Raw genomic sequence first — 13,327 nt, 5'->3', positions numbered from 1 at the left:
TATTGTGACCCAGTTTGTTTTTTTTTAAATACAAGAAGTACTTCTGTTTGACATGTTAATAATGAATCATTTTCAATGGCTGTGACTTTAAATCTATGACAATCTATGATGGTCATTAGTCAGTCATTGCTTGTTAATTTCATATTGAACATATTGCAACAACTCTTTTAAATGCCCTGAACAAAGCTGATAACTTTTTGTTTCTGCACATCATTACTTTTCAGGACCAGCTTCAGCAGAAGATTGTGTGTCCTGGGATTGTTACGTGTCTCTGTGCATCTCCTAATGGCCTCTATGTACTGGCAGGCATTGCTGAAGCTATATACCTGTGGGAGGTGAGGATATTTGTTTGGTTATCAAAGAATATAACATAATTTTACTTTTTGACATGATTCTCATTCAGTTAATTTATTTAAAAAAATCACATAATAGTTTTGAACAAATGTCAGGGTGGTGCAACTGATATCATAATAAAACCGATTGTGTGTGTCAAGGTCACTGAGTCTTTTAAAATATCAAATATCAAGACATGTTCAGGTTGTAAAAAAAAAAGAAGTTTACCTTAAATATAAAAACTATTTTGGAATTGATGATTAAGTTGTGTGCACTCACATATATTTAAGGCTTGAGGAAAATATGGACTTTTTACTTGATGGTTACTTACTCCACATTAATTGTTTTTTAAACCATATGAAACCAACATGAATGCAAATAGTCAGAGTACATTTCTATGAACTTGGCACATTGTCCTATTCTTCATTGTGGACACGTTAATTTGTCATTCAGTCTTGTGACAAGTGACTTACACTTGTCTCTGCATATTAAGTTTATTAATATTTTATCATTCCCTTTAACATTTAATACTTCCTAATAGGTGTCAACAGGAAATTTGCTGGCTATTTTGAGTCGACACTATCAGGACCTGAGCTGCATCCATTTCACTGATGACAGCAGTCATTTTGTTTCAGGAGGAAAAGACAATCTTGCTCTTATATGGAATCTCTCCAGGTGCGTTAAAAGCTTCACTAATCATTTCTCTTTTGTTTACTATGTTTAATTGTGGATATGAGTGAAGTCTTGACCTCAATAAGTAACACCAAATCAGTAACACACATGCAGGAAATCATATTGATATAGGTTTTTTACGCCTTGAGTAATGCACTTTCAAATATTTGGCAGACTGGTGGAAAAGGGGAGAAGTCTAATAAATACATGTATTTATAATTCACTTATAATACACCAGCCCTTGAAGCAACGTCATACATTTAGTTAGAGTCAGTTTTAGAGGTGACATTGTTAAATTGCTGCTTGTCTTCTCATATTCAGTGTTTGGCAGGCGTGTGTAGTGGAACTCCACCTGGATCTCTGGAATTTAAGAGATGAGACTAGAATATTAATACGACACAATTGAATGGAACAAACTAAGTGGTTTCAGAAGAGTCAATCAATGATTTAGTAGCTTTCTACTTAAATTAAAGGCTTGAAATATTTCTCATATAATTAGATGGAAGATAAAAAAATAGAACATTATATTAGTATTATTATTATTAAATGATTTATGGACTGTGATGGATTTTCTATCCTCAAACCTAACTATTTTAGATTTGTCTCCCTAAAACTAACTGTTCTAGTATAACTTATATGTTAGCTACATTCACACATCACACATCTGCTCCCTAACTATACTTCAGTGAGTCTCCAGTCCACTACAGCATCCGGTCCCTAACTATTAGGGGTGTAACGGTACACAAAAAATCACGGTTCGGTACGTTTTCGATACAGCAGAAAGAAAGAAATGCCAGAGAAATGTCCTATTTGTTAAAAAACAACAACTATTTTTTAAATAAGTGTGAGTTGTCCTACATCTTGAAACTTTCAGGTTTATAAATGGGGGTCATTTTGAAGGATGAACAAATATTGTTTTTTTCATCACATTAAAAATAACAAAAAATAAATGTATTTGTATAATATTTGAGTTTTGAAGTGCTGGTAAAAGATGTGTGAAGTACTTGAAAGCATTTCACTATTCCAGCCAAACTGATTACAGTTAGTGACAGCTTTTCAAAAGCTTCCGGGGGATGGATGTGCCATTTAAATTTGGGCATTTTGAGTGGACCCCTGGGTTCGGGGGCATGTTCCCCCGTAAGAAAATTTTGTACATTTTAAGGTTAAATGCGTCAATCTGGAACACATTGAGAGCTCAAAATGAACTGGCTTCGACCCATGACCTGTGCACATTGAACAACAAAAAAGCATTGACTTGTAGCCTACCTAAAGAGGGCTCAAACATCTTTTTAGATATGATATAGAGTCTCAGTCTACGTTACATTATATTTTATCATTTTATATATTTAAACATAATGCCTATTACGTTACTTATTTAAGTCTTGTGCTGTATAACCAAAAAATATGAAATATAATAACGAAAACAATCGACATGTCAACAAAACATAAACATAACATATTCCCAAACACATATCAAGCTTATTTAAAAACCTCAAAAGCATAAACACTCATTCAAAGTACCTGGAAAAGGGAGATGTAAATAACCATAAGTTCCCGCCTCCTCAGCACGAGCTGACCGATACATCTAACACATCAAGAGAGGCGGGACTTAAGGCAGAACAGCCAATCATCAGCCGGTCACACTCAAAGTAGGTGTCATGTTTGAGAGGAGGCAGCCGCAGCGAGCGCACACACAAAACGCCAGAGAAACGGAGGAGCGACTGTAGTAATGCGGTTGTGCAAAACTGCGGAAAAACTGCAGGAAAAAGTGCTGGTGTTGAACACTCTCACCGGGAAAAGTGTGGGTGTTAAAACGCCCACATCCCCCACGGGTGCGACGCCCCTTACTATATTAAATCCATGATGAATGTTGCTGGTCTGTCTTTATAACGTATCTTCTTATTAAACGGTCTGTACACTTACAAAGTTCTCAATGCTTCGTTTTTCATGTATGGAGCCTCATTATGTTACTGTGTTAGTGTGGGGCTATTTTGAGCCTGGTTAGTGGTAAAAACTAGCGATTTCTTTTTACTAATTTAATGCCCCCAGTACTAGCATTATACACTAAACAGTTTTTAGAGATAAAACTCTTTACATTCGATTATCATGAAAACAAATCTCAGAGAACGATTGACTTGGTACCGATGTTTTATTAGACCAAACGTTCATTTTGCGCCGGAGTTCTCCTTTAACTATACATCAGCGAGTCTCCAGTCGACTACAGCATCCGCTCCATAACTATACTTCAGAGTCTCCAGTCGACTACAGTATCCGTTTAAATCTCCAGCGAGTCTCCAGTCGACTACAGTGTCCAGAGCCAATAATCTAACTTGTTCTCTTGCTGCGTAGCTTTAATGACAGACAGACTCGAGTAATTGTCCTTTAAATGTTCTTTATTACGGCCGGGAGTCTCGAGCAGTTCTCAGAGAATCTCCCAAAAACAAGCAATAAGCGTGGCTGGTGGATCTCAGACAAATCCCATTGAGAATCCCACCATTAAACACAAATACAACAGTTTTATAGAATAATGAGATGTGATAAAATGACATGAAACATTACTTAATTTGATTGGTTCTTCATTGAAAAGCTGTTTGGTTACTGGGTAACCAAACTCTGTTTTTAGTTTTGAATTTAGACACCTGTCTTGTTTCATTTCCCATATTTGTTATTTATAACCACACACGCACACACTCAAAGTCACAAGTTTTACATTGGTTTTGTACAGTACATTCTGTTCAAATGTTAGATGTTAAATTAGTTTTGATGTTAGTCTAACATGGTTATTTTAATATAGTTTGTTTTACACACAGCACACTGAAACTTTTTTGTTGAAAATTACAAAATTAAATGTTTATATAATATATCATATATATCATCAAAACGTGTTTTGTCCTACCTTGATTCACTCTGGTTAAGCCTATTATAAGTGTTTATATTTTAGACCTGTCTGGATGGTCTTCGTAGGAATTTGCGTACATGCATCACTCAGAGAAAAGTTATTCCGGCTACTCTGATGGATGTAAAGTTGTGAGAGTGCCATAGGATAGTTGTCACAACGAGCGAGAAAGTTGACGTGGAGCAGCTAGATCTGGAACCTCCGGGGAATCCCTCATTGTAAAAAAAAATAATAATCATTGGTCTGTCAGTGATTACATGAATAAATGGATAAAAACTGAGGACAGACTAAATCCAGAAGAACTGTGGCAACATCTCCAAGATGCTTGAAGAAACCTTGCTGCCAAGCTACCTGAAAAGCTATGCTCAATTGTATCTAGAACAAAAGCGGTTTTTAAACGCAAATGGTGGTCACACCAAATATTGATTTTGGTTTTAGTTAATAGAACATTATCTTTGTTCTATTTGTTCTATGACATTATTTTTGAAAGCATCCTCACTTTTCCAAAACACTTTTCACACTACTGTAGCTTTGCAGGAAGGTTTCTTCAAGTATCATCCAGGAGACTTTGCAGCAGTTCTTCTGCTGCAGAAAACCCAACGTGTGTGTTTGTGAGAGTATATGTGTTTTTGAATTTGAGAATGTAAATCATTTAGTAAGTCTGGTCAGGTTAGTCTGAAATATTTAAAAGTGGGGATACCACTGTTAGTACATGATCAGTGTCTTTCCAAACACTACCATTAATCAGATAGTGAGTGCTTTTGCCTGTTGTTCACACACTGACTAGATGATTGATTTAAGTTTAGCTGTATTTTAGACCTGCTGGTTTATTTTAATGGCTTCTAGTCAAAGCATACTTTAAATGTCACTGTTTAAATGAAAAACCTTTGGGAAGTTATTCTGTCCTGGATTGTGACATGCTGTATTCCATCTTTAATATTCATCAAATCAAAAACTAATTATTTTGAAATTTACCTCATTCATTTAGAAAAGTGAATATCATACTGCAGGAGCAGCAATTAACCTGTTAACTGTCACCCCCCCCTTTTTTGAATAAACATGAAAATGCACATTTCGAACTTAAATGGTTGTAATTCAAGAATGCTTTGGAATATAGACAAATGATTGGTCTTGTTTTAAAGAAGACATTTGGCAGATTTTTGTAGAAGTGAAATAAATTAAGAAAGTGAAACAGAAAAAAAGTTATAGAAGTTTGAGTTTATGGAAATGTACAATGTAAAAATATTAATTATTCATATTTTACATAAAATATATATTTTCAAAACCTGGGCTACTCTAAAATGGCAGAAAGAACAAAGCCAAAAATCTGAACAAGTTGTGTTTCAAATTTTAGGTTGATATCTCAAAAAATGAGCTTTCAGTAAGATTTTGTTTGAGCGCAGTACCAAACTTTTTCACTAGGGCACAATCAGACTCTATTACTGCCTATATAAGGGCGCCTGCATTTCCATTCGTGTTTTGAGTGATATGAACCATTATTTTCACAATTTTCATACAATTTCTGAAGTAGAGATCCTATTCAGAAGTAGCATGGGAAGTTTGGCAGATTTTGAAATGAATTGAACCTCTAAGAAACACATACAAAGAACACGCATGTAAGTCATAGCTAGCTGCCACGTCACAAATGGTGAATTTATTATTTTTTTCTTGATATTTCAAACTTTTCAGACCTTTTTTTCCAAAATAATTGAATGGATTCTATCTTTTGAACTTTTGGCATGAAAACAAACTGAGGTATCTACCATTTTTTCATGATTTTTCATGTTTACTGCTATTTTAAAATAAAGGTCTGAACACGCCTTATTAGTATGAAAATATTCTTGTTTTATATTGATAAATTATGGCTCCTCTGTAATATATTTTGAAAATCAGTCACCAAATATGGAAACTAGAGATTGTAAGCTTTCAAATGATATATAGTTTGTCAATATTATTTAAGGTATTTACTAAGATATTATTGTTTTAAAAATATAGTGGCAAACGTCCCACCTGTGGGATGGTGACAGTTAAGTGTTAAAGTCAAGAACTGGTCTATGCTGGTCAGCAATGAATATCAGACACCATAAATCCTGTCCAGATATAGAATTATTAATAATAATAAAACGATTTCCACATTATAAATATTAATAACATCACTTAAATAAAGTAGAACAAGGCTTTTTATGACCTTTACATGTTCTTGTCAGGCTTTCTGAAATGAAATGAAAGCCAGATCCTCGCTGTCCCAGGATTGCTTTCACATTACAGCCATTAGATGGCACCATGGTGTCAGTGTATTACAACAGGTGCAAATGGTAAAATAAATCTAGATTAACAGCATACATCTTCACTTTGTTTCAAAACTGCTTTAAGAACATCTCAACCAGAGTAATGATATAAAATGCTTGAAAAATGATTCCTGCAGTTCTCCTTCAGCCTCAGGTGTTTATTCTCATATCTTTCAGATGTTGTGGCAATTCAACTTGCAAGCCTTCTGTGTTCAGCCGATCTGTCCATCTCTATTATACTGTGCTGCTATTGTTATAGATCTGAAAAAAACAACAACAACATACTTTTGAAGCTGAAGAGTTGAGACTGAGAAGCAAAGTCATTCACCTCATCCAAAGCTCTCTGAGCATTATCATTTATGAGGAATGCACAACTTTTGAGATCATTTTGAAGACTTGGTTTTAGTCTTCTTGCTGTATTTTTTTTTTGACATTTTTTGAGTGTTGGAGAAGACCAGGGATTTCCTGCATTGACAGACACTCAGGAATCCTAAATGAAGGTGCAGAGCACATTTTGTTTGACAGCATTAGCTAAGGTTAGACTTGTAGTCAAGACCGCCTAAACCGAGACCAAGACCGGCCTCAGTCAAGACATACATCACTAGCTAAGGTAAACCAGGCCCACGGCAATATATGAAAGAAGGCGGCAAGAGAAATCCGCACAGCCATCAAACCAGGATGAATAATTCAGCGTCTGTCTCTGAGTTTTGAAAGGAAATGACGCTCATGTATTATTCTGTATCGATATCACTCGACAGAATAACCTCTCAGCCATCACTATAATCAACATTTCCTGACCCTCACATTGCTGAGAGGTCCAGAGGTGTGAGTTCACGGCGCTGTTTAGGTCCCTATCTAGATGGTATTTTTGGGCCCACAAATGCATAGACCATTTTTGAACGTACATATGATGACTAAATACTTATTTATTTCCACAAATAGTACAAAAAGCCATCCATATGCACAGTGACCTAAATATACTTTTTCTATGATGAGTATGTTTTTATTTCTGAATTGCAGTCGGTGATACAACTGTCTTGATGTCATAATGAGAATTATTAAAAGAGAATTAATAAGATTTACTTTTCAAGAATTTAAGTAGTTTTACATATTCTTTTATTATTCGTAGTCATGTCTTTTAATCCGATAATTTGACACTTATGACACGGCTAGGTTAGTTCAGGTTGTAAAATGCTTTTCAATGATGTTATTGTTAAAGGGTTAGTTGACCCAAAAATGAAAATTCTGTCAGTATTTACTCACCCTCATGTTGTTCCAACCCCGTAAGACCTTCGTTTATCTTCAGAACATGAATTAAGATATTTTTGATGAAATCTGAGAGCTGGATCACTCCTGCATACTATAGGCTTCTTGAGGGATTGAAACTTGATGGCCTCAAAGTAATTAAAGACATTGTTAAAATAGTCCAAGTGACTACAGTGGCTCAGTCTTAAGTTTATCAAACGACGAGAACACCTTTTGTGTGCAAAAAACAACTTTATTTATTTCAACTAAAGTTAAGATTGAGCCACTGTAGTCACTTGGACTATTTTAACGATGTCTTTAATTACTTTTCGAGGCCGGCAAGTTTCAATCCCTCAAGAAGCCTATGGACGAGTATGGAAGAGTGATCCAGCTCTCAGATTTCATCAAAAATATCTTAATTTGTGTTCCGAAGATGAACGAAGGTCTTATGGGGTTGGAACAACACGAGGGTGAGTAAATACTGACAGAATTTTCATTTTTGGGTGAACTATCCCTATAACTAAAACCACAATTTAAACTGTGGGTAATAGTGTTGTCACAATACCAAAATTATTATTTCGATAAGTCAAGAATTGCGATTTCGATACTTTTCCTGAAAAGGAAAAGTATTTCTTATAAGGCGTTTCACATGCCACATCCTCCTTTGCCAAGGTCTGTGGTCTTTAAATGCTGGGAGGTAGGTGGTCTTTAAATGCGTAGGGAGGCACTGGAAGCGTGCCTTGCACACATTCTGTGGTTAAAGTGGGATTTGGCAGGTGGGGGAACCCTCAAATGTTGTGTAGGTGCAACAGGGAAAAATGACTCACCGTGGGATAACATTGAGTATCATGGAAGCAATACTTTTTGGGTCAAGAGTGTTGCTGTGGCACCAAGTATCACTTATTTACTTGATATTTTAGTGGTTTTACTTTGGCCCATCTGCACTGATATGATGACGATACTATGTTAAAATTGCTCAACACTGGGACAAAAATTGAGCCCTGGCACTGTAGCCACGCCAGCCCACATTATCATCCCCAGTCCCACCCACAGACATGTGCATTAAAATGTTTGATATTTTTGGGGATTCGGGAACATGCTCCCCCTAGAAAATTTTGATTTCTCTGACCTACACATGTGCAATTTAAGACTTTTGAAGACCCAAAAAAGTATTATAAATAGCTTTAAAACCATGTCAGTGGGCATTAGCTTATTTTGTCAATACTTGCTCTCTCCTCATCTACATCTTTCTTTTTCTCTCAGTCTCCTTATCCTGTCCTATTTCTTCCTCTCCACAAGCTGAACTTTGACTGATAGTCTTTCATTTTCGTCTGTGTCAGTGAAGAAAGTAAGCATAGGCTTAAAGGGATAGTTCACTTTGAAATTAATTTTTGGTTTGTTTTAGCTTACCTCAAGGACATCCAAGATAGATGTAGGTGTCTTTGTTTCCACAGTAGTTTCAGTTTTGATATTTTTAGGTCAAACCGTTCTTGTCTGTCAGTCATATAATGGAGGTCTAAGGTCACCACCTCAAAGAGCATGCACAGAGAAGTCCAAATTAAACATGATTTAATGATTCATAAATATAAGTACACATTGATGGCATATAAGATGCGAAACAAGTGGTTTGTGTGATGAGAAAATGAACATTTATATTGTTTTTACCTCTTTTAACTAGAGCCAGACCGATATATCGGCAGACCGATATTATCGGCCGATATTAGGCATTTTCCAAACTATCGGTATCGGCAGTTATAATGGCCGATAAATGAATATTTCAAAAATAAAATAAAAACGGACGAAACACGGTTGAACCATGTCATGAGTGTTGGAGTTGTATAGTTTGTCCATCAGAGGGCAATGTACACCATCCCTGTTGGCAACACTCGTTGAGTTGGGCACGATACATACATTGCTTGAATAACAATTAAAAGAACATCAATAAATAAATAAAATATCAGCCGATATATCGGAATATCGGATTTTAAAACCCAAAAATATTTGTATCGGTAACGGCCTTCAAAATCCTTTATCAGTCGGCTCTACTTGTAACCACAGCCACGTCCAAATGATCTGAGGGATCTTGGTCTGCGCAAGCGCCGAAAACTCCCGGGAAGTTCGTTTTCTCTCTCTCTTTCTCTAGTTGTTCAGCTGGCACATGCTCCTCTGGAACTACATGACTTAACTGCGATCACGTTTTGTTGTTTGCCTGATGCTTTCATGTTTATCCTTAGCAACACACTGAGCTCTTATTGATTCATTAAGACAGCCGCTTAATTGTGTTTGCCCGTAAATGTCACCCCTGTTCCGCACTCAGGTTTCTGCTGTAAGTTGAACCGTGCCGTTTGTGTTGACTTTGTGCTGAGCAAACAACGGCAAGCACAGCGCAGCATGAAGAATGAAGCGCTGTGAAGAACGAGGGGAATCTAAAGTGTGAGAGGGGACACAGGCTCACTGACAGATGCAGGACAGAGCGAGAGACCTCAAGTGATTGCACTGGTTGCACACATTCTCCTTTGTTTAGTTACAACAGAGTATCTTACATCTTTTGTTTTTATTATATTATTTCATTGTTTTTGCTTATATTGCCCATGCATATTTCATAAGGCTATGTAATTATATAAATATTTTTTGTATTGGACTGTCACTCACACTTAGTCACTCGCACATGCGCTGTTGTTCGCACACTGTCCACGGTGAGGACGGTGTGCGCGGATGTTCTCGGGCCCTCTTGATGACAACATCTTCTGAAAATTACATCACGCAGACAGTGCACAATGTATACTTTGGGCTTTTAGACTGCTATAACCTGTGTGAAAACTGCGTAAGTGAGCTGTGGTTGAAGGCATTGACTCTCACTCATGAATATGAAACTCATTCAGTTATTAACCACACTCTATCTTACATAAAAGCACAGACGTGTACCACAGATGTTGTTTAAGACGGGTCGGCCCCTGAGCTTCCCCAGCGGTGCTGCGTCATGCAGTGGTGCTGACAGAATGGGGTTCAAGTCTGTCCTTTTCTTTTCATCTGGATCTCCTTCTCTTTTCTCCATCTCTTTCATTCTCTCAATCATATTTTTCAAGCGAATCATTTGACCAGATACATTTAACAGTCATTAGCAGTTTGACTAGGCCTACTCTACATTGAGTTTGACTCTGACTCAAAAGTTCAGTTTACTGAAATAAATGTTTGCCTTATTTTTGGCAAAGCAAAAGTGAAGTAAAGTAAATAGTATAAGTATCAGTTTACTGAAAGAAATGTTTGCCTTATTTTTGGCAAAGCAAAAGTGAAGTTAAGTAGTAGGGCTGAGTAATACATATCGATTTCTCGATATTAATCGATTCTCATTCTTACGAACCGATATTCTTAAATCTCAAGAATCGATTAGTCATCCTGTTTCATTTGAATGAATGGAGCATTGTATCGCTGCTGCGTGCATCCAAAAAATTGCAATAATCTTTGTCCTTTGTTACTATTGATATGAAACAAAGTCTCACTTTTCAAATTACGTCCATTTTCTTTAGAAATTAAAAAAACATAAATAGCGCTGTGGCGTGAGATCGCTCTGGCGCAGCTCAGGAGAAGCAGCAGCGCTGATCTCACTTCCGGGTTAATAATAGATACAGTCGGTTGGTCTGGGAACGCCCCCGGGAACGCCCCGTCACGTGGTGTGAATTTAGCCCGTGGGGGAAAACATTGCCTTGGCGCTCATTGAAATACATGGGACAATCATGCCGAAGAGTTGCGGTGTCGTTTTCTGTACCACCAATAAACAAACAAATTATAAATTGAAGTTCTACAGCCTTTCTTACATACATGCAGAACCGGATAGGAGGACAAAATGGCAAAATTAATCATATCTTATTAGATTACTGTGTGAGTAGAGGTCCGTGTGATATAGTAGTAGATGTTTAACTCTTTGTCTGATTTGTCTGACGTTACATCCCTTACGAAAAAGAACTATAGTAATCCTATGGCTATTAGTATTCTATAGTAGTGTATAATACTTCTGTGATGTTCATTAATACCTATACTGCTATGTCCCAAAATACTATAGTATTCCTATAGGATTAACGTTACTATAATATTTTGTCCTAAAATACTACAAGATTCCTTTAGTTGTTTTTCATAAGGGATGTTATTAGCGTTATCAGCTGAAGGTTATCAGACTGCAGTCTGTGAGAATTCGGATAACTGTCAGCAAAGTCCCTCTGCAACTTCGTAGCGACTACTAATGATCACCGTTTTACAAAAGGATTAATAGTTTGGAGTGAAGCATACGTACAATTGGTAAGTGACATGGTTTTATGGACTTATATATTATATTATAGTACTTATAGGACTTATATTATAGTAACTTATACGCAAGTTGATTGAGTTACAGGCTTGTGTTGCCGGTAGCTTCCGCGATGAAGATTCAACCAGATAATAGTCTGGAAACGACACCTCCGGCCATTTGGTTGGGTCATTGACCCAGTTTTTAATTAAATAAGGGCAATCATAACCTATTACAGTTAATTTTGCAATGTACCGTTGCCGGTCGGCAGGCATAAATGACTCGCAATATGACATTTTTCTCATTCAAATACATAGGATGGTCGCGCTGCTTTCCCCCACGCCGACCACGCCCCCCAACTATGACGCGTTGCCGACTGTATCTATACCAGTCACAGCGCGAAATAAACATGAATGAGCATCTGAAAGTGTGTTAAAAGATACAACTTAAAGAAATCCGTATCATGTCACATCGATTCGCTCAATCAGCGTTTCAACCGTGGAAAGACGTCAGTTAAACAGCTTGTAATCAATGTCATCGTCATATACCTCAGAAAACCCACATAAACTCGTTAGTCAGCTAGAAAAAATAACTCTAGAGAGGAGCATTTTGCTAAATATATACACCATATTACATAATTATAATCTTAATGTTCTTCAATATTTAATGCATATTTGAATAAATCTGACAAGTTTTTATGACAGCCGCCATTTAAATGTTTGCATTTCATATAATCTTCTTATTATAAAAATAAATAAAAGTGTAATTTAAGTGTTTGTATAGCTACAAAACAGTTCATTATTACCTTCATATTAGGCTAATGAAGCCTAGTAGGCTACAACTAGACTCCCATAGTTTACAGCATTAGTTAAGAGATTTGATTTCCTTGAGAAAATTTGCCATTTATTGTAACTGATATCCAAAATAATCAATATGGAATCGAATCGAATTGCAAGCTTGTGAATCGAAATCGAATCGAATTGGGAAATTTGTGTCAATACCCAGCTCTATTAAGTAGTATAAGTATCAGTTAAAGGTAAAGAAAGCAAATTTCTTCCTGCATAATGGAGTAGTATTTGACACTTAATATATTTATATAAAAAAAATCTATCAATACTGAGAAGAAAACAAGAAACAAAAATCTGAATTTGAAAAAATATCCAACACAGGCTTATTGGAAAAAACACATTCCAGCTGAAATTAACATTTAAGGTAAAACAGCAATTACAGTTTCCTTAAATACCATGTTATGTCCTCAAAATGCCTCATTTGTAAACTAATACAATTTGGCATTTGCATCACATAACCAGATCCATATGTGTGGCTTTTCTGAAGTTGTAAACTTGCCCAGGACAGGGCTCGATAGTGCGAGCATTTCACTCGCATTTGCGGCTAAAAATAGATGTGTGAACTGTAAAATGTAGCCTATGTAGGTGCACGTGTGCGAATAATATTTAACAAAAAAGTGTTTTAATCAATGTCCCTGCAATGAAACCAATGTTGGCTGTTGAAATAATAATAATAATCATGTAATCAACACAAACACACCTTCTGAGCTGTTTACACCTGGCCACTTCATGCGTTTTCAACATGCCAAAGTGCCACAAGTGAAAG

General features: G+C 36.4%; 1 protein-coding gene across 1 annotated transcript in view; it reads left to right on the top strand.

Moving 5' to 3' along the window:
• The window catches only part of wdr18 (WD repeat domain 18), a 99,971-nt gene that overhangs the window by 4,948 nt on the left and 81,696 nt on the right, over positions 1–13,327 (top strand). Inside the window, exons 2-3 of the mRNA XM_039655908.2 lie at positions 225–335; positions 875–1,008. Coding sequence (XP_039511842.2) covers positions 225–335; positions 875–1,008 — 245 coding nt within the window. The remainder of the gene's footprint in view (positions 1–224; positions 336–874; positions 1,009–13,327) is intronic.

The sequence above is a fragment of the Pimephales promelas genome, chromosome 21 (assembly GCF_988280905.1).
Source record: "Pimephales promelas chromosome 21, fPimPro1.hap1.1, whole genome shotgun sequence".
Classification (NCBI taxonomy): domain Eukaryota; kingdom Metazoa; phylum Chordata; class Actinopteri; order Cypriniformes; family Leuciscidae; genus Pimephales; species Pimephales promelas.
The sequence above is the reverse complement of the archived record's forward strand: the minus strand, read 5'-3'. Positions and strand labels throughout refer to the sequence as shown.